The 18,244-nt window shown below is 46.4% G+C and overlaps 1 protein-coding gene across 1 annotated transcript in view; it reads left to right on the top strand.

Annotated features, from left to right (window-relative positions):
* SBNO2 (strawberry notch homolog 2) overlaps positions 1 to 18,244 on the top strand; it is a 107,180-nt gene that overhangs the window by 73,692 nt on the left and 15,244 nt on the right. Inside the window, exons 6-19 of the mRNA XM_074939333.1 lie at positions 3,620 to 3,703; positions 4,365 to 4,461; positions 5,060 to 5,220; positions 5,711 to 5,844; positions 6,376 to 6,466; positions 8,309 to 8,452; positions 9,058 to 9,175; positions 9,767 to 9,872; positions 10,490 to 10,643; positions 11,794 to 11,970; positions 12,827 to 12,924; positions 15,690 to 15,772; positions 16,860 to 17,060; positions 17,793 to 17,968. Of these exons, the coding sequence (XP_074795434.1) occupies positions 3,620 to 3,703; positions 4,365 to 4,461; positions 5,060 to 5,220; positions 5,711 to 5,844; positions 6,376 to 6,466; positions 8,309 to 8,452; positions 9,058 to 9,175; positions 9,767 to 9,872; positions 10,490 to 10,643; positions 11,794 to 11,970; positions 12,827 to 12,924; positions 15,690 to 15,772; positions 16,860 to 17,060; positions 17,793 to 17,968 (1,824 nt within the window). The remainder of the gene's footprint in view (positions 1 to 3,619; positions 3,704 to 4,364; positions 4,462 to 5,059; positions 5,221 to 5,710; positions 5,845 to 6,375; positions 6,467 to 8,308; positions 8,453 to 9,057; positions 9,176 to 9,766; positions 9,873 to 10,489; positions 10,644 to 11,793; positions 11,971 to 12,826; positions 12,925 to 15,689; positions 15,773 to 16,859; positions 17,061 to 17,792; positions 17,969 to 18,244) is intronic.

The raw sequence follows: 18,244 nt of genomic DNA, 5'->3' as shown, positions 1-18,244 counted from the left end.
AGTTGTTTTGAACATTGTTTTATCTTTGCTCTCCGTATTCTGAGGGTTTTTTAATTGATTGTTCTGAGCATTTCCTCACGGAATGAGTTAATTTAGTACAGGCAGCACCAGGATTTCAGTTTCATTTTTGCATAGGTGTCTGGAATTCGCAGTATACTGGCAAAATAGATCACCTGATAGAGAGCACTGAGTGGTATAGTTTTTTTATCTGAATTTTCAGTACACAATTTTCATTATATTAAAGAAGACAAGCGAGCAATGTATTGCAAGGTCATGAGGTGAAAGATTTAATTTTAGCCTTCAGCCCATGATAATGTGAGATTATTACACTGCTTGTATGATTGTTGCAAGATAAACGTCATGTGAATAATCTCCTCTGGTGTATTCATACCACAATAATATTAATATTCCATAAGATTGCACATGTTTTTGCTTTTCCATAACCATATACTGCTGTAACAGAGCTGCAGTATAAAAATGAGCTATCAGTTGTGTGATGTCAGGAATAACTCAGCCTGACGTGATCCTAATCAGTTCTGATATGGTGATTTTATTCCATTTTGGTTGATCAAATATCTGTTTCCATAGAAACAAGATAGAGTAATGAAACATTGTTAGGACACTTGTAAATTTCATTGTCTAACTTCAAAGCTTTTGGAATTTTGGAAGTTTTTACAAGTGAAGGCTAGTGAGGCAGTATTAGCCAGCATCCCCCTTTGACATGTCCCAGGCTCCAGCATGCACTCTGCTAATGGGAATTGCATTGCTGGTCCTGCTAGTCCAGGGTCCTATTTCTGACAGTGACTAGGACCAGATGCTTCAGAGAAAGGTGCAAGAAGATGCCTGTTCTGGAATAAGCTCCCTATAGGGTAACCTTCTTCCTAACCCCTATCAGTTAGTAGTTAGTTTATGCCCTGAAACATGAGGGTTTGACCTTTTATTTTTTATCATATTAACGTAGCAGTAGAATCTCTCGTGTTTAATACTGTTTAAAATCTTACTAAGCTCTCTGCGTCAATGATGTCATGTGACAATGAGTTCCACAAGCGAATGGTAGGTTACGTAAAGAGCATTTCCTTTTTTCAGTTTTACATCTGTTGCCTTTTAGTGGGGGAGGATGCTTACTCAGTGTGAGAGGAAGAAAATTTGGGGAACACTTCACAATTAGACTATGCATTTCTAAGCCTCACTGATAAATTCTGATCCATATGCTGTAGATCGAGCCTCCATTCAGAATGTGGGTGACTACACCCTTGAGAAGGGAATAGATGGACTCCATGACAGGCCTTATTTGCTCATCCCAGATGAGATGTTACAACTAATAGGGGGAAGAGGCGTTTATAACGACACGTTAGTTCTGTTTTATCATTTCTGGAAGAGGGACAGTGGGAAGGCAAACCACCCCGCAAAATATCTTAGGCATTCAGCAGACAAAACACAGTTGCATAATTTGTATGGGGATTGTGAAATGTCATTTAAAAATACTCATTGTAATCTAATATGATTTCTCACGACCATTTTAAAAGAATCCCTTGAGTTCTTCAAATCAGTAAAGCAAAGATTAACCCTTTGAAGCATGCAGCTGGAGTTTTCTTGACCTGTCAATGCATTTTAGTAATGTTGATCATTCAAGGCACTTTTTAAAAACTTCCTCCCAGCCAGATCCAGAGGAGTAATATTTATACAGAGAGGAGTCAACTTGTCAACTGACAATTTCATTTCCTATTGTCATATTAGTGAGATAGGCACAAAAGGGAAATAAAATAAGGCAAGGAGGGAAACAATTGAATAAAATGAAGATTCAGTTATACAAATGTCAGTTGCTCTATTAAGTGAGTGTCTCTCCTGCATTCTTCCCTCTGTTCTTATATGTGGAGTGTGTATCTTTCACACAGTATTTTCCTACATGGAACATATGTTACAGAGAGGAGTAAACTAGTGTGTGGATCGGAATAGAGAAGGGGAGGAATTGTAGAAATTAGAATTGGGACTGGCCTATTAGATCATCCAGTCCAACTCCTTATCGCTGCAGGATTGTTCCCTGGAGTACATTTTCTTAATGCCCCAAGCAGTGGGACATCCACCATTTTCTTTAGGACACTGTTCCACCTGAGATGAAGATCTAGGGGCACCAGTGAGAGCTGTGTACAACAGCCATATTGGTATATCTAAGCTTATACACTGAAGATGCCATGAGTCAAGGAAAGATCTGGGTTATCTTTGCAATAAAGAATCATCTTTCCTTGTCAGAGCTGAGGCTACTCTGCCCTTCCGTTCCAATGGAATGGGGAGGTCTGAGTCTTTTCTAGTGCCTGAGTAGAAACTTTTGTACCTGCTCTCCAGATTTGTTGGCACTGCAAACATCTCCGCCAGCTTCTTTCTGGTAATTCTGACTCAGACTTCCAGTAATGGAGGACAATTTCTTTCTTGCTTGCTTTCTTGCTTGCTTTCTTAGTAAACAATTGTAGAGTGTTTGCTTATGGCCTTCCCATGGCTCACTTCTGCCTTTGGAGGGTGTCTGTCTGTATATACTTGGCACCCGTCTCTGGCTGTAAATTGGAAGCGCTGGTGCTTGTGGAGCAGTTGATTACTTTTGGACTCCCTGATTTTCTGGCTTGACTTTGTTCTTCCTTTCAGGAAATTGCAGTATGGTTTTGGTAGTGCAGAGCCAGAAAAAGGTTCTCATCAATTGTGTCTTCCCAGCTGGAAGTGTCTTGGGAGCCCTCTTTACTAGTTTTGGTGTGGTGCCTGCAGATGTTATGACCATAATGAGCTCTGACGTAGCACTTTTCATCCAGAGATCTCCAGCTATCCCATACTGCACTATGATCCCATTGGTTGATGACTCCCAGGGTTCCTAGTTGAGTTCCCCAATGCAGAATGAAGCCACTGATGCTGCTGAGCAGAAAGCGTTGAGAAAACCCGCAGCACTGCTTTAGAGTCTTAAACCACAATGTTTCGGGAGTGGTGCGGCAGATTTCTACAGAGCTGCTTCCAAGACAGACAGGAAAGCAGCCCTCTGTTCATGAATGCCCACTGCAGAGAGAACTCATGGTGCCCTTGAGAACACCATTCAGATGTTGAAAGGGATACTTGACTTATAAATCCCCTGAAAGTGGCAGGATTTGTACACATAATTCATTAACATGAGTGGAAGGCGGGTGAATAAACACAACATGTCAAAGACGAAGCTACGCCCTGGGGTGTTCAGCGTTTGAGGGCAAAGGTGGCATTTCAAGATGACCCGTTTTAACACACATGCTGCTGTTACGACGTTGTAGGTAAGACTGCTGTTTTGCAGGCACATTCACAGCATGGAAGGAAGCACACATGCACACTCTCGCCATGTCTGCGTCCACATACAAAACATTCTCACTCTTCATGGGAAAATAGCCTTCTTGGCTAGTTCTCCAGCGTGCGTGTGATACATACAACGTGGAAGAGGCATGCAGAGCAATTTTCATTTACTTCCTGAATCAAGCCACTGTAATATATAAGTACCTCAGTCCTGGGCACAGGGCAAAAGTGGATTTTGTGCTTTCCTTTCATGACCTGTCACTGTTGGTTTGGATGGATGGGTATTAAGGCTGCTTTCTCAGATGTGTGTTTTCTATTCCAGCTGTTCTCTCCCAGCAGACCGTTCACAGGCTTAGAAAGTTTGGAAGACCATCCCCCAAACACCCCACTCCTCATAAGCTATCAGGTGAGGAAGAGCATCTGACTCTGCGGGAACAGGCAAGAGGCACTTACCCAGATATGAAAAAAAGGATCTGGCTAAAGGTCTCCCCTGGAAAAGCCATGATTTAAGAATCAGTCAGATGTTTCTCTAGCCATTGCCCTTCCCCCACAGAGTCTTAAATTTCCCTCATTGGAGCCTCACTGATTCGAGGGAGTCATATCTGCTTCCTCTACAACTGAGCTCTAAACCACATTAGCTAACAGTATTTAAAGGCTATTCTGGTTTAAAATGATGTGGTTTGGCACCCACGGTAAGTGGGACCCATGCCATGTTCTAAACTGGTTTTGATCCCTTGTGTAGCTCAAGTTAGAGCACAGTTGGGTCCTGCTCACACTGGCCAGGCAAACCATCTTAGAAACTGCTCTTATCGTTGCTCCCTAGTACAGTATGGACTGGGCTCTAAAGGTGGCTTGCAGTGCACTTCCTGGACCACATGGGAGAGGCCCCCTCAGTCAGTTTGCCCTGTGCTGCTGTGTTGTATCAATGAGACGAGTTGAAGTTGAGGGGCAAGTTTGTGTGCTTGGGATGGGATGGTTTAAATGATGGTACTTGGCATGTACCTAAAACCACATGTCCAAAGCTCTGAGGGATATTAATATTCAATCAACATTATGTTTAATTTCAGTCGCAGACTCAGGCAGAGGAGGATGACGAAGGTGATGAGGAAGAAACGGAGGAGTTGGGGCACACAGAGACCTATGCAGATTATGTACCTTCAAAATGTGAGTTGTGTGGCAGCTTTTTCATTTTGCCTTGCTGTCAGACGGTGGGAAACTGATTTTGGAGCCCTTGCTGCTCGGCCTAATATTCCCTGGTTTTTGCAGCTGAGGACATTGGTGTTGCATTGCAGCCCCCTACATGCACATTTTTGTAGCTAAACTTTGCAGACCGGCTTCCCTGAGCCTGTATGCTGTCCCAGTCTCCGGGGTCTCCCTGGTTTAACAGCAGATCTGGCCGTTGCTTTTTATTGAGGGTGGGTGGGGCTGAGCAGATTTTCAGCAATCTACATTTTCCCCTGAAAAAAGGGGCTGGCGATTTTGGGGATTCCCAGGAATCCTTTTGCCAAAGGGAGCAAAGTGCAGTGTTTAGAAGAAACATATAGTCAGGACCTCTTTGTTCTATTCCCAACTCTGCTGCTGGCTGACTGGCCTTGGAGAAGTCACTTAACCTCTTTGCCTCAGTTCCCCATCTGGAAGATGAGGATAACACTTAGCACTCGGGTGTTGGGAGGTTTGTGAAGTGCTTTGAGGTCCTTGGATGAAATGCTCCATAGAAGTGCAAACATCAATTATTTGACTGTTTCCTGTGTCTCCCTTCCAGCTAAGATTGGGAAGCAGCACCCGGACCGCGTGGTTGAAACAAGCACTCTCTCCAGCGTTCCCCCGCCTGACATTACCTATACCCTGTCTCTTCCGAGCTCAGTTGCTGACAACGGGTTACTCTCTGCACTACAGCTGGAGGCCATCGTGTATGCCTGCCAGGTATGCCAGATCCACCTTGCTCAGCTCTCTTTCATGGGTAGATAGTAATAAAAATACACTGTGCCATTCTTAAATAAGATATTAGGCTGAGTTTCCAAATAGCTTCTTGTATAGAAAATAGAAGCATTGGATTTGGACACAGATTTTAAATGTCTTGTAAGGGCGTGTTGTCTAAAGCAAGGGGACTGGGAATGAAGACTCATGGGACCTGATTTTCAAAGGTGCCAAGTGCCCTGAGCTCCCATTGACTTCAGCCAGAATTGTGGGTGCTCAGCACTTCTGATGATCAGGCCCTGGGGACCTATTCCCTGCTCTGCCACTGTGTTGTCACTTAACTCTCCAGGCTTCAGTTTACTTTGAGACGTGTGCAAGACCTGCCTCTGTGGGAGCTCTGAGGGTTAATTGGTGAGGTGCTCTGAGCCCCGCAGATGAAAGGCACTAGCAAAGGGCAAATCAGGGTTAATTCCTAATTCTGGTTTTGAATTTGCAGCAACATGAAGTTTTACTACCCAACGGGCAGCGAGCTGGGTTCCTCATTGGCGATGGTGCTGGGGTTGGAAAGGGCAGGACAGTTGCTGGGATCATCTTTGAAAATTATCTGAAGGGGAGGAAGAAATCTCTGTGGTAAGTTTCCCTTCTTTACTGTAAGAGCTTGGAAAGTTAACTTAAGGCCAGGTGCCAGGAATTCCTGAGTGACAGCTTTGTAGCTGACTCACTCTGTGGCCTTGGGCAAGTCATTTCCACCTCTCTGTGCCTGTCTGCTGAAAATATTTATGCTGTAGAGGATTAGTACAATACTTTGGAGAGGCAAACCATGTACCAAGTGGAGAGGCAAACCATGTACCAAGTGGAGAGGACACTAGAGCTTGTTCCTGCTCCCTTTGAAGTCAGTGGGAGATATCCCTGGACTTGCGTGGTGCAGAATCAAGCCCCTAACGGATGGGTGTATAGTGCAGAATCTCTACACATCTTATCACAAATGGCAATTCCTGTTCAGGACTTGAGGCTGCTGTAGTGTCTTGTGTTGAGGTGCACGGGAAGTTTTGCTACACCTCCCGTTTCTGTAGTCAGAACTCTTGATCTCATACTTGCATGTGCACTAAACTCTACACAGGCTGTCTCCTCAAGACAACCAGCTCCTCTGCTTTCTTTTAGGTTCAGCGTCTCCAATGATCTCAAGTATGATGCTGAAAGAGACCTTAAGGACATTGATGCCCCCAACATTCCTGTGCATGCTTTAAACAAGGTAGGGAGGAGAATTCAAGACCTTTTTCCGGGGGCGGAAGCTTGCTACTGGCAGCGGGTAGACGAAATGGTCCTAAGCAAAGCATGCGACTCAGATGTCCTTGCCTTTGGGTCGTGTTCATGCTACAGACAATAGCAATGAGTGGCCTGGTTATTGTTACCGTCCTGCCATAGTTACATACTTGTGAGGCTCCTGTGTTGCATCACAAGGATGTAGCAGCTTTGGGTACTTTGATTTCTGCAGCAGTATTAAGCCGTGGCTCAACGCGAGTGCAGCCTCTAGTGGAAGGGCCACGTGGCATGTGCATCATGTTCATTGTTCCTGGCGTGGTTTTGTAATGGCGAATGTTGTACCTGGTACATCTGTATTGTTAAGACCTTAGTATTCAGAGGCCACAGCTGAAGTGGCCTAAATCCACGCTTTCCAGTGCTGCTTCCATGGTGACCCTTTTCCAGGCCCGCCAACAGCAATTCCAGGCCCCAGGGCAGAACAGTCAGTGGGCCCCCAGCCTGCGTGGATGCGGTCTGTGCAGCTGGTGCCCAGTGAGCTGCTGCCCCCTGCGCTGGCTGGTACCTAGCAAGCTGCCAACTGCGCGGCTGGTCGCGCTCTTCCAGCACGTCCAGGGCTTCCACATGCCTGCCCGGCGGCCTTCGCCGACACCGTTACCGCCCCGCGCTCGCCTAGGAGCCTGTTCTGCTGCCTGCCCGGGCAATCTAAAAGGGCCCGAGGCGCCCAGCCACCACTGTGGTGGCTGGGGGACCCCGAGCCCTGGGCAATTGCCCCCTTCCCCCACCCCCTCCATCCACGGGCTTGCCCTTTTCTGATCTTGTTAGGGAAGAGGGACATACAAATCCAAGTTTTCTCCCTGTAGGAGCTGCCAAGCATGCAGTACTGTTGACTCTCTAAACATGCATCTAATTTCAATCCAGCTGAGTTAGTGCATTTCTTAACCGTCTCCTTTCAGGTTTGTGTCAAGCAGGCACGAAAATTAAATTGCCGCTTAAAGGAAATTGCCAGTACTAAGTAGTAATTGTTCAGCAAGATCTTTCATACCCCTGTTCCAGTCTCCAGATCATTCACAGCCCGGTTGAACCTGTCAAGCTGCCTGCTAGTTTCTCAGAACGCTTCTGGCCTGATTTTCAGAGGTGTTGAGCACCCAGAATTCCCATTGAAATCAATGGGACGCGCATGTGGTCAGAACCTCTTAAATCAGGCCATTAGTCCATTGAGCCCACTGTGTCCTCATAATCAAAAGGGCTTTGAATAGCACTTTCTTCACATTGAGGGGTATTTTTTTCCTTCCTATAATTAACTTAGTTACAGATGAAGTTGAATGATCCTGTAAGCTAAACAATAATCTCCCCTTCAATCAAAGAGGAAGCCATCTCTAAAAAAGGAAACAAACCAGAGGAGAGGATATTTAAAATAAAAACATTTTAAGCGTTCCACATTGTTGATTAAAAAGAATTAAGTGACTTTGGTCAGCCAAGAAATTGAAGTCCAAGTAAAGTTTCCACTCTTCGTTAAAATGCATACAGATGTGTGCACATGCTGATGATTGGAGGGATATATCTAGGAATGTAAAGTCCTTGCCATCATGGAATCTCTGTGCCAAATACTAGCATTAAAGAAGTCAGTTATTAGCCGGCTTTCTTGACCATTCTCTTCCCATATGGGCTCTGTGATGTAGCAGTTGCTTATATAAAGCAGATGTGTACACCCTGTATCATCATATTAAAAAGTCATCTGCCTTCATCAGTTTTGGGTTTGGACAGGGGATGGAATAAAATGAGCTATAAATAGCATTGTAAGTGTCCTCTTTCTTTTTCCTTCCCCCCGTAGATTAAATATGGTGACACAGCTACCTCAGAAGGAGTCCTATTTGCCACTTACTCTGCTCTGATTGGTGAAAGCCAAGCAGGCGGACAGCACAGGACGCGATTAAAGCAGATTTTGGACTGGTGCAGGGAGAACTTTGACGGAGTTGTATCCTAGAGAAATAGCAACATGCTTGTAATTGTGCTTCCACAGCGAACAAAGATCACCGAGATTAGCTTGGGGCTTGTGGTGGATGTTCCAGTGGTGTGGGGGGGGGGGAAGCCCTCCGTTTTCCAGAAAACAGTGTAGCTGTGGAACGGGTGGGCGTTTCAGAAGAATCTAAGTGATTTAGGAGCACAGTTCCCATTAAAAGTCACTAGAATTTATGTTACTGAGGCCCATTTGAAAATCCCACCAGTGCCAGTGGGTGGGCCTGGGAAGAGTCGGGTGTATTTGTGAGTAACAAGCATTTTCAGCATTCGTACACCTTGGTGTGTGTTTGGGTAGTGGGGCATCATTCAATAGGAAATAACAGAGAGGGTGGAGATCTACCACAGACTTTGGAAAGCCGGGGCCAGGGGAGAATGGAGTACAAGGCTTCATGCAGCTACGGAGCTGGTCCACGCCCTGGATGTTTGGTGGTGGTTCAGTTCCACTGGAAGGAGATGGATCGTATGTTTCTCTCTTCACCCAATCATTATTAGCATTAGTATTTATTTATATGACCATAGCAGACTGCGCATCCTTTCTCCTTGACTAAGATTCCCTTATAGATTGTGTTTGATGAATGCCACAAAGCCAAAAATGCCAGCTCCACTAAAATGGGCAAAGCAGTGTTGGACCTTCAGAACAAACTGCCTCGAGCTAGGGTCGTCTATGCCAGTGCCACAGGTGAGAGTCTGTACCATGTGATTCCCAAGACCCCAGGTGTAAAACATGCAGAAGTGGCCCAGTGCTCCAGTCCTCCCCATGTGGAAGATGTCCATAGCCCAGGTTAACTGCTATGGGGCTGATAAAAAAAAAAAAAAAAACGTTGTAAAATTCAATTTTAAACAGCAGAAATGGACACTCCTAGAGGGTGTGTTGAAGCATCAGATGCTCTAATCCCGTGTATCATCTTAACGCAAAGGAATGCAGAGCAGGACTCCTAGATTCTGTTCCCAGCTCTGCCACTGACGTGCCATGTGATCTTTGGGCAAGTCACTTTAACTTCCCTCTGCCTGTTTGTTCATCTGTATAGTGACTCTGACCTGGTGGGTATATTGTGAGAATTAGCGTTTTTAAAGCTCCCTGAAGCCTCTGCTGAAAGACACCGTGGAAGTGTGAGGAATAACTCTCCTTTTTAAAATGCTTACATATGTTTCTAACTCTCCAGAGTGAGGATTCACTTGAGGCCTGCTGCCCGTCCCTTGAAAAGGTTACCTGAGGCAAAACTGTTTATAGTTGTTGTGTCTTTGCTAACAGCACATTCTATTCATACAGGTGCCTCTGAGCCAAAAAACATGATTTACATGAGCCGGCTAGGGATCTGGGGGGAGGGAACCCCCTTCAGAGCGTTTGATGAATTCCTCCATGCAATTGAAAAGAGGTAGGTCATGGAAGACCTTTCTGGTTTCCCTTTCTACTAATCCTGTATTTGGCAACAACCTTCATTTGGGTTGAGGAAAAAACACTGGCTTTGAACCAGTAGCTCGCTGGCTGTGCTGGTTCAGCTCCCTTGTGATATGCAATGTATGGCTAATACTTTCCAAGCCATCCCACAAATCTTACAGTAAATGCTTTGTACCTATTTCATGATGGATGTTAAATGCCACAGTAACTGCCAATATCTCTGGAAAATAAAAGAAAAAATTAATTTTATTGGGCCAGGCAGTGAGGAAAGCAGTGCGGTGTAATGGTTAGCAGAGGGGATTTACAGTCAGGCCACTTGACACTGTTTCTGGTTCTGTCACAGACTCAGTAGGGTGTGGGAAAACAGAAAGGTAAAGTGACTCACCCACCTGTGAAATGGGGATAAGGCCTGCTATGTAAATGCCAGGATTGTGTGGTGCATTCTATTACTATTTGAAGACAACTTAAGCAAGATGCCAAAGCGAAACCTCCCGAGAGGTTCTGAATCTCCAGACAAGCCTACTCCACACTGCAACTGTGCAGAGGAAAGGAATTTCGTCACTGGCTGTGTCTCTTTCCTCCTCTTCTGCGTAGGGGTGTTGGTGCAATGGAAATCGTGGCTATGGACATGAAAGTGAGCGGAATGTACATTGCCAGGCAGCTCAGTTTCTCTGGAGTCACTTTCAAGATAGAGGAAATCCCACTGGATCGACAGTACGAGCTTGTCTACAACAAAGCAGCGCAGCTGGTGAGCTAGTATTTCTCTGTAGATCCCCAGCATCCTACATTCCTCCCCAGAGAGCTACTGTATAAATCTGTGTTTTGGTTTGGGGGATGTGGAGGGGGGTTGTGAAGAGGAATATTTTGCTCAAGAAGTTGAATCCATTTAACTACTGCCTCCTGCATCATTAACAAGAGCATGGGGCTCATTCAGTCATTTGATCAGCTCAGTTGACATTGTGGCAGAGGACAGACTCGTTGGCATGGATTGATTTTCTGGTGGGGTTGTATGCAAGATCAGGATGGGGTGGGAGGCGTCTGCTTTTGCTGTTGTCTGTATATATGAAATACATATGTGTGTAAAGTACATTTGAAACACATTAGAAAGTTGTTCAAAAATCATAGAGTAAAAAATAGTCATCTGTTCTCAAGTACGTTTGCTCATGTTTATCATAAAACAGCGCCAAGAAACATCAGCATTCATTCTGAACTGTGAGACGTTAAACACCTGAAATCCCCTATTAAACAACATAATTAAACATCATCCCGTATTCCATGAACATCTGTTCAAACGTACTTGAGAACAGATGGCTCTTTATTTTTACTCTGTGATTCTTGAACAACTTTCTAGTGTTTTTAAACGTTAAGTGCTGAATACTGATAGTCTCATTAGTATTCATTATTATTTGTCTTGTGGTAGCACCTGAGAGTCATGGACCAGGATCACTTTGTGCTAGGCACTATGGAGATGCGGAATGGAGTTTAATCATCCTCCTTAATCAGCGCATGGGAGAGTGTAAGGGGACATCAGAATAGCTGCAACCCAAAACTTAGGTTTGATTTTTAAAAAAAGAAAGGGTGGGGTTAGCTATAAAATTTAAAGAAATATTTCAGTGGCGCTGCTGCTTTTTTCACATCATCGTCACTGGCCCTTTGGTTGGATTTAACAATATTCCCTTGCAGCGTTTTCAACCCAGACATTGCAGTGTTGGGCAGAAGGTGGAAATTGACCGGTCTCTTCATTGTCCTAGCTAAATGGAGCACAAGTAAACAAAAAGCATAAATAGGGAAAATAAATTTGATATTCAAAACCCTGATAGTTTTAATAACCTTGTGTGTTATGGTGACATGAGTTAGGGACTGGAGTATTAACCTGGCCCTTTTGTGTGTGCTTTCAGTGGGCAGAGGCGATTGCAGTGTTCCAGCACGCGGCCGACATCATTGGCTTGGAGTCTCGAAAGTCCTTGTGGGGTCAGTTCTGGTCTGCTCATCAGCGCTTCTTCAAATATCTCTGCATTGCTGCTAAAGTCCGACGCCTCGTTGAGCTTGCCAAGGAGGAGCTGGCAAAGGACAAGGTACGGTATTAGAAGCCAGGTGCAAAGGGTCAATAAGTGTTAGTCCAACGACATCCATTGTGCATCCCTCAAGGTCTTGTGTGGGCATTCAGGTGAATCATCGCCGGTGATCTTTGATGCCTGTTGTCTTTCTGCAGAATAAAACCTCTTTGAATGTTGAGGCCCAAACATGAATTGTATAGAACACAACCTCTGTACAAACAGAGGAGGGTGGGGTAAAAAACTGGAATGAGGGTATTTTCATGCCCTTGGACACTAGTCCGTGATTGTACGCAGTGAAAAGGTAGCATATATCTTCTTATATCCTTGACCTAAAGGCGTCTAGCCTCCGTAGGTGAAACCAGGATTTCAGGAGTTTAATGTCCCACAGTTCAGAATGAATGCTGATGTTTCTTGGTGCTGTTTTATGGTAAACATGAGCAAACCTACTTGAAACAGCATTCTGAATCGAGTTAGAGTTGAAAGATATACTGGATTCTCCAGCTCTGCATGGTTAAATACACCTGGCATTGCATTCATTTGAATGGGCTTTGGAAATTTCAGAGAGAGATGCTGGGGAAATCAATTAGTTGTAATAATAAAACATCGTAACAATGTTTCTTAACATCGTGGATGCACGTATAACCTCAGGCAATGACAGGCAGAGTCTTCAGCAGGAGCCCAGTTTTAGGGCCAAGATATTACTGTGTGTATCTGGGAAGAGTTGGGGTTCAGTGCAGAAGGTGCTGGCAAACTGTGAAATGTAATCTCTTCTTGAGCTGATAATGGTTTGCTGAGAGTGTTGCTGCCCAGCAAAATGTAGCATGACCTCATCTCGCTAACACACGACCGTGCTGCCCTTTTGATTTCTCCCCAGTGTATTGTCATCGGGCTCCAGTCCACTGGAGAAGCTCGCACCAGGGAGGTCTTGGACGAGAATGACGGGCACCTAAACTGTTTTGTCTCTGCTGCAGAGTGAGTTTAACCCCCTTGTGCTTTGAAGGGCAGGAATCATGGGAGGCTCAAAGGCACAGTGAGGAGGGCTCTGTACCGGGGCTGCTTGTACTTTATGGTCCTGTGAATGCAATTCCTTGAATCCTAAATGAGCTTCACATACATAGGACACTTTGCTGGACTGTTTTAAGACACTATGTTTCCAAAAGTGAGTTTTTGTACTAAGAGCCTTGAAATCTGAGTGCAGTGGCCTTTCCTGCTCTTCCACACGCAGCTTTAGTAATTGTGTGCACATGAGGACTGCCAGATGTGCAATAGCCTGATTTGTGCACCCAGATACAGATTTGCATGGGCACAACAGGTGCACACACATTTCTGTGGGAACTTCCATCTCACCCACTCTGAAAAATGTGACCCTCAAAACTGTGAAAAGTGGAAAAATAAGTGAGCAATAATCTGATTCAGAGACAGATCTTGAGATCTTACAAACATGCTGTAAGGTGAGATGGCATCCCTGGATTTTGGACTATCTCTTTTTGTCCCACCAAAAATCCTGGTTTCAAGAACGTTGTCTTTCAGCATCAGTCCAAAGCAGAACATAGCATTAGATTGCCTTCTCCCAGTAACGCACTAGTTTGTGGTGGTTTGATTTATGTATTTCTGCCTCAGTTAATTTGAGAGCTGATTGTACCCAGTGCACAGTCAGCTGTGGACAATGGGGAAGATCTTAAAAAGCACTGAGTCCCATTTTCCAAAGTATTGTGGGTATTGTAGGAGCCTAAATCCTTGGCTTTCAATGAGACTTAGGCACCTAACTCACTTAGGTGCTTTTGAAGATGATCCTGTATTCCATGAACCTAACTGTCCCTGCACATCAGGTGGCAGGAAACCAAACTGCCTGACTGGGATAAGACCCAGGTGAGTTACGTTTCCTTAGGGCCTGTGCAATCAGCAGGGCTTGTGTTAGATTATTTTTGTTTGCATCTGTTTTTATTGCTGATGAAAACAACTGGAGCGAGCTAGACTTGGTGTGAGCTATCGAAGTGCCAATCATCCCTGCTCCTCCAGGGTATCTCAGTTATGGCCTATTCCACCCCACTCCCCCAGAGCAAATACTCGCTTGTTAACTGCTGTAGAGTTGAAGCAAATCAGGCTCCAGCAGCTAAGTTGGTTTCTCACTTGAGTTGGATATCTGCATAACACCAGAAGAGGTCGTAGTAGATCATAATGGTCCCCTCTGACTCCTTGTTCAAAGGTGGTGCTGTTAGTGACCACCTGTGCTGGCCAGCTCCGTCCCCCTCCTGTGGGGCAGACGTTTACTTGCTGGGCAGTACCATCTCCTAATGTGCCTGCTTCACAGTGTCTGATTGCAGCTTCCTGGTTCTGAAGCCCTTCAGCAATAGGCGGGTGTTCTTAGGGGAGTGTGTTTGCAAAGGAGCAGTTGCTGACAAAACAAGAAGGGAAGGGCTGCTTGCTGTTTGTGCAGGGGAGTCTATAAAACTTTGTTAATGGGGATTCCAGTGGAGGAGAAGGAGAGAACACAGATGGTCAGAAGAATAGCAAGCCGGATTTCATGGCGAGGAGACTCAGAACCCGAATCCTGGCTTGAAGGAACCAAAGTGACTCTCAGCCTTCTCTGGGTCTCAGCTCTGTACCCAGAGCCAGCCTGGCACTGAGGGCAAAGGGCCTTTCCAGTACCACATAATAGCAATTGTTCCTACCCCCTCTGTTCCTCCAGGGTCTGGTGGTGTCTCTCAGTCCCTGTAGCACCGTTCCTGGTGGACCAGTCTGGTCTGAGAGCCCCTCCTTATTCCCCAAGTACCCCTGTCTCACAGCAGGTGGGAATCATGCCCATACCTCTCAGCTGTTGCTTTCAACATTTGTTTCAGCCCAAGCTCATTCAGCGCTGCCTTTTCATTGCACATGGCCCAGTCCCTCCCAATCCAGCCAGCATTGAAGCATTTACTCTTTCGTTTGCAGTACAGCCCACCAAAGCATCCATTTGATTTCCACCTCTTCTGATTTTTCCATCCACCTAGACCCACAGTGTGTTCCATGTTTTGTCACTGGCCTTTGCCCTGCGGGCAAGCACTTCCGCCTTAGGTTAATCAAAGCACATTCCGTTAGACAACCGGGACCCAGAGTCTCCACCATTTCAGGCGGGTCAGTTACGTGGCACAGGGTTGGAACCGCTAGGCCACATCACACCCAGAGAAGATGTTGGCTGTTGGAACGTACTGGGTTTTGCAGTAACAACTTCCAAACATAGAGCGCGTCACACTTAAACCTTGCTCTCAGTTGCTCTCTGACATTTGTGCTGTTTTGGGCGGTCCCATAACAGTGCGATGCCCGTGGCATTTTGTGTTTCTATTGCAACAGCACCCTGGCACTGCTGTGCTGCCTCCATTCAGCAGGAGCAGCAGGCAGTCTAAAGCAGAGAGCATTTCTCCCTGTGTGCAGCAACACACAGCATTCACTCCGTGTGCATCCTGTAAGGCTGAGGTCCTGCTGGAGTGAGCCAAGCTCTCTTGCTTCACTCACACAGTTTTCCATCAGAACGCTCTGGTGAAATGCTGCAGCCAGCCTCCTCCTCCTCTCCATTCAAGTTGATGTGATTCCTCAGATCCAAGCTGTACTAATCGATAATTGTTCAGACTCACTAACAGTGCTTGGTTTAGCCCATTTTCCCATAAATATATCGATCTCCTAAATACCCATTGATACATTATAACCAGTAGATGTTCCTACTCCTGGTAGCTAGAATAAATTTTGCATCTTACTTTCAGAGGCGTCTTTCTATCACTAATTCAGAAGCACTTTCCTTCAACCAAAAGAAAGAGAGAAAAAGGAACTGGCATTAAAAGAAAACGTAAGACCACCTTCCACCGCCCAACGTCTGACCTTCTGCCTTTCCGCCTCGCCCCAGCTATCAGCCTTTTCATCTCCTGTTCCCTTCCCCACTTCATGCTTTTCCTGGGTTTGGGTTTGCCCTCCCTTAGATCCCTTGCTACAGTCTCTCACCCTAGGCATGTCGCTAGTTGCAGCTCTCCATGTCATCTTTTTCCCCCACAACTCACCTCCCTTCCACCAAATCACTTCCTAGCCCCTGGGATTGCCCAGTAGCCATGCCCCTTTCCCCCTGCAGTGTAGACTGCTAGACTGACAGGCAGATTTTGCTAGACTCCCAGCTGCATATCTGAGGCCCTCTTGCAGCAAGGGGTTTTTCTCCTCTACCCCTTACATATAGGGTGGCAGGTGCCCTGGAAAATACTCAGTTATCTACCCTATTCCTGGCTGCAGCTGCAGGTAAGAACTGTCTCCTGTACAACCTGTGTTCCCTCTGTGCTGGGTTCCTTTGCAAGAAGGTTGGACCCTAGCTCTCATACCCATGGTTACACCTGGGAAGTGGGATATGGCAAAAGGGGGAAGAGGAGAGAGTGGTAAAGACTGATTTACAGAGATTGCCCTGGCAAACTGCTCGGGTTCTCTGCCAGCTGAGACAAACAGATCTGTAATACCGTGCATGGCTGGGGCATTTTCACTGTGCTGGGAATTCAGTCCTGATGCGACTGGTTTTCCTTCCTGAAACACTAATGCACCAGCCCCTCTCTTTGCCTAAAGATTTTCCTTTAGGGATAGCTGAGCCTGTGGGTTCTTTCCCCACAATGGGAGAAGAGGAAAGTAGCTGCATGGCCAGGTGAGAGCAAGGTGCAGTTTGCACATTGCCATGTGGCCGTCTTCAGCCCTGGTAAAAGACTGGCTCATTCTTCCTCTCTCTCTTTTTTCCCCCATGCCCAAACGTCTGCCTCTCTGATCTGCCTTTCGCTTGGGGCAACCTCAGCTCCCCTGTGACCTATCCTCCATTCTCTGAGCCAGTGCTTGCTGTTCTGTGCTGACCTGCCCCTTGGGCACTCTCCCCCCCCCCCCCCGCTGATGTGGCTCGCTGTCCCTCACAGGGAAGCAGAAAGGCCGCTGTGCGAAGGTGCTGAAAGGAATGTACGACATGGCGGGCGTGATCAAGATCAGCGACGACAGCAGCACTGATTCGGAGGTAGGGCTGGACAGCGACTTCAACTCCTCCCCGGAGTCCCTGTTCGACAATGACGACGTCATCTTTGTTGAACACACCTACAATGGCTTTGCATCCGAAGACAGAGGTAAGCTGGGGTTAATCCCTTCCCAGGCCAGGGACAAGCCAGGCATTTGCGGAAGGTCAGGGGACAAGTGTCTGGGCTTATCCTGGTCCCGTACATGTGCAGAATAACATTCTGAATGGATGTGACCCTGGCTTTGCTTAGCACCCTACATGGGACAGCGGCGCTGAAGTTCTGATACAGAGGCGCCTCTCCTGGTGTCTCCCCGGGGATAGTGAGGGTCCTGTTATGTATGGGAGTGCCCATGCTTCCTGGGCAGGGATTTGCCGGCTGTCGCACCCACCAGCTCAGAGCCGTTCCTTGAATCTCTTTAGGGAGGTTGAGGAAATGATACCTGCAGACTTCCTACCCTCCATGTTGTTCCAGGCTAACGCAGACTTGCTTGGCTATCCTGCACTGCCCAAGTGGGGGAGCCCCGATTCCTGCATTAGGAGCAAATTGACGTTTGTATAATAGAACGATTGGCTTGTAGCTGATTTATACCTAGTTGTGGTCAGACTTGGGAGGTGGGGTGGAGTGGAGTGTGGAATACCAGCCGGCCTGAGAAATCTGTCCTGCACACTCCACAACAACATCCAGCAGCAGTCCTTGCTCTCTGAATCAGACCCCTCCCCTCTTGAGCTTCAATCTGGGTCACTCTAGGGTTCTTCTTCACGCTGGTCCTGAGCTCTGTGGCTGTTGAGTTCCTTGCCATCCCCTGGCTGGACTCTAAGAACCTGCCTTTCCACATTGCAGGCAGTTTGCACTTTCCAGGGTCCCAGAAGGATGTGCATGGCCCGGGAGTGCTAGAACATGTGGAGAAAATGAAACAGGACCTCTTATCAAAAGTAAAAGCACTGGGCAAAGAGCTACCTCTCAATACCTTGGATGAGCTGATAAATCACTTTGGGGGCCCGGAGTACGTGGCAGAGGTATGTCATATTATGGTCTCCTGGCATTGGGCTCAGCAGCTCAACCTGCTGTTTGTGGCTCTAACCACTAGAGGGTGCTGTAATGCCAGCCCTTGGAGAGATTGAGTTGGGCTCCCAGCCCCAGGGGCACATCTGGGCTCTGTGGTTCACATCTGAGCAGGCAGCCGCTGGCTAACATTGGCGCTCCTGTAGACTAAGGCCATGTCTACACTACTATTTATGTTGGCAAAACTTACGTCACTCGGGTGTGAAAAAAATACCCACTTGAGCGACATC

The sequence above is a fragment of the Natator depressus genome, chromosome 25 (assembly GCF_965152275.1).
Source record: "Natator depressus isolate rNatDep1 chromosome 25, rNatDep2.hap1, whole genome shotgun sequence".
Taxonomy (NCBI): domain Eukaryota; kingdom Metazoa; phylum Chordata; order Testudines; family Cheloniidae; genus Natator; species Natator depressus.
This window is presented reverse-complemented; position numbering and strand designations above follow the sequence as displayed.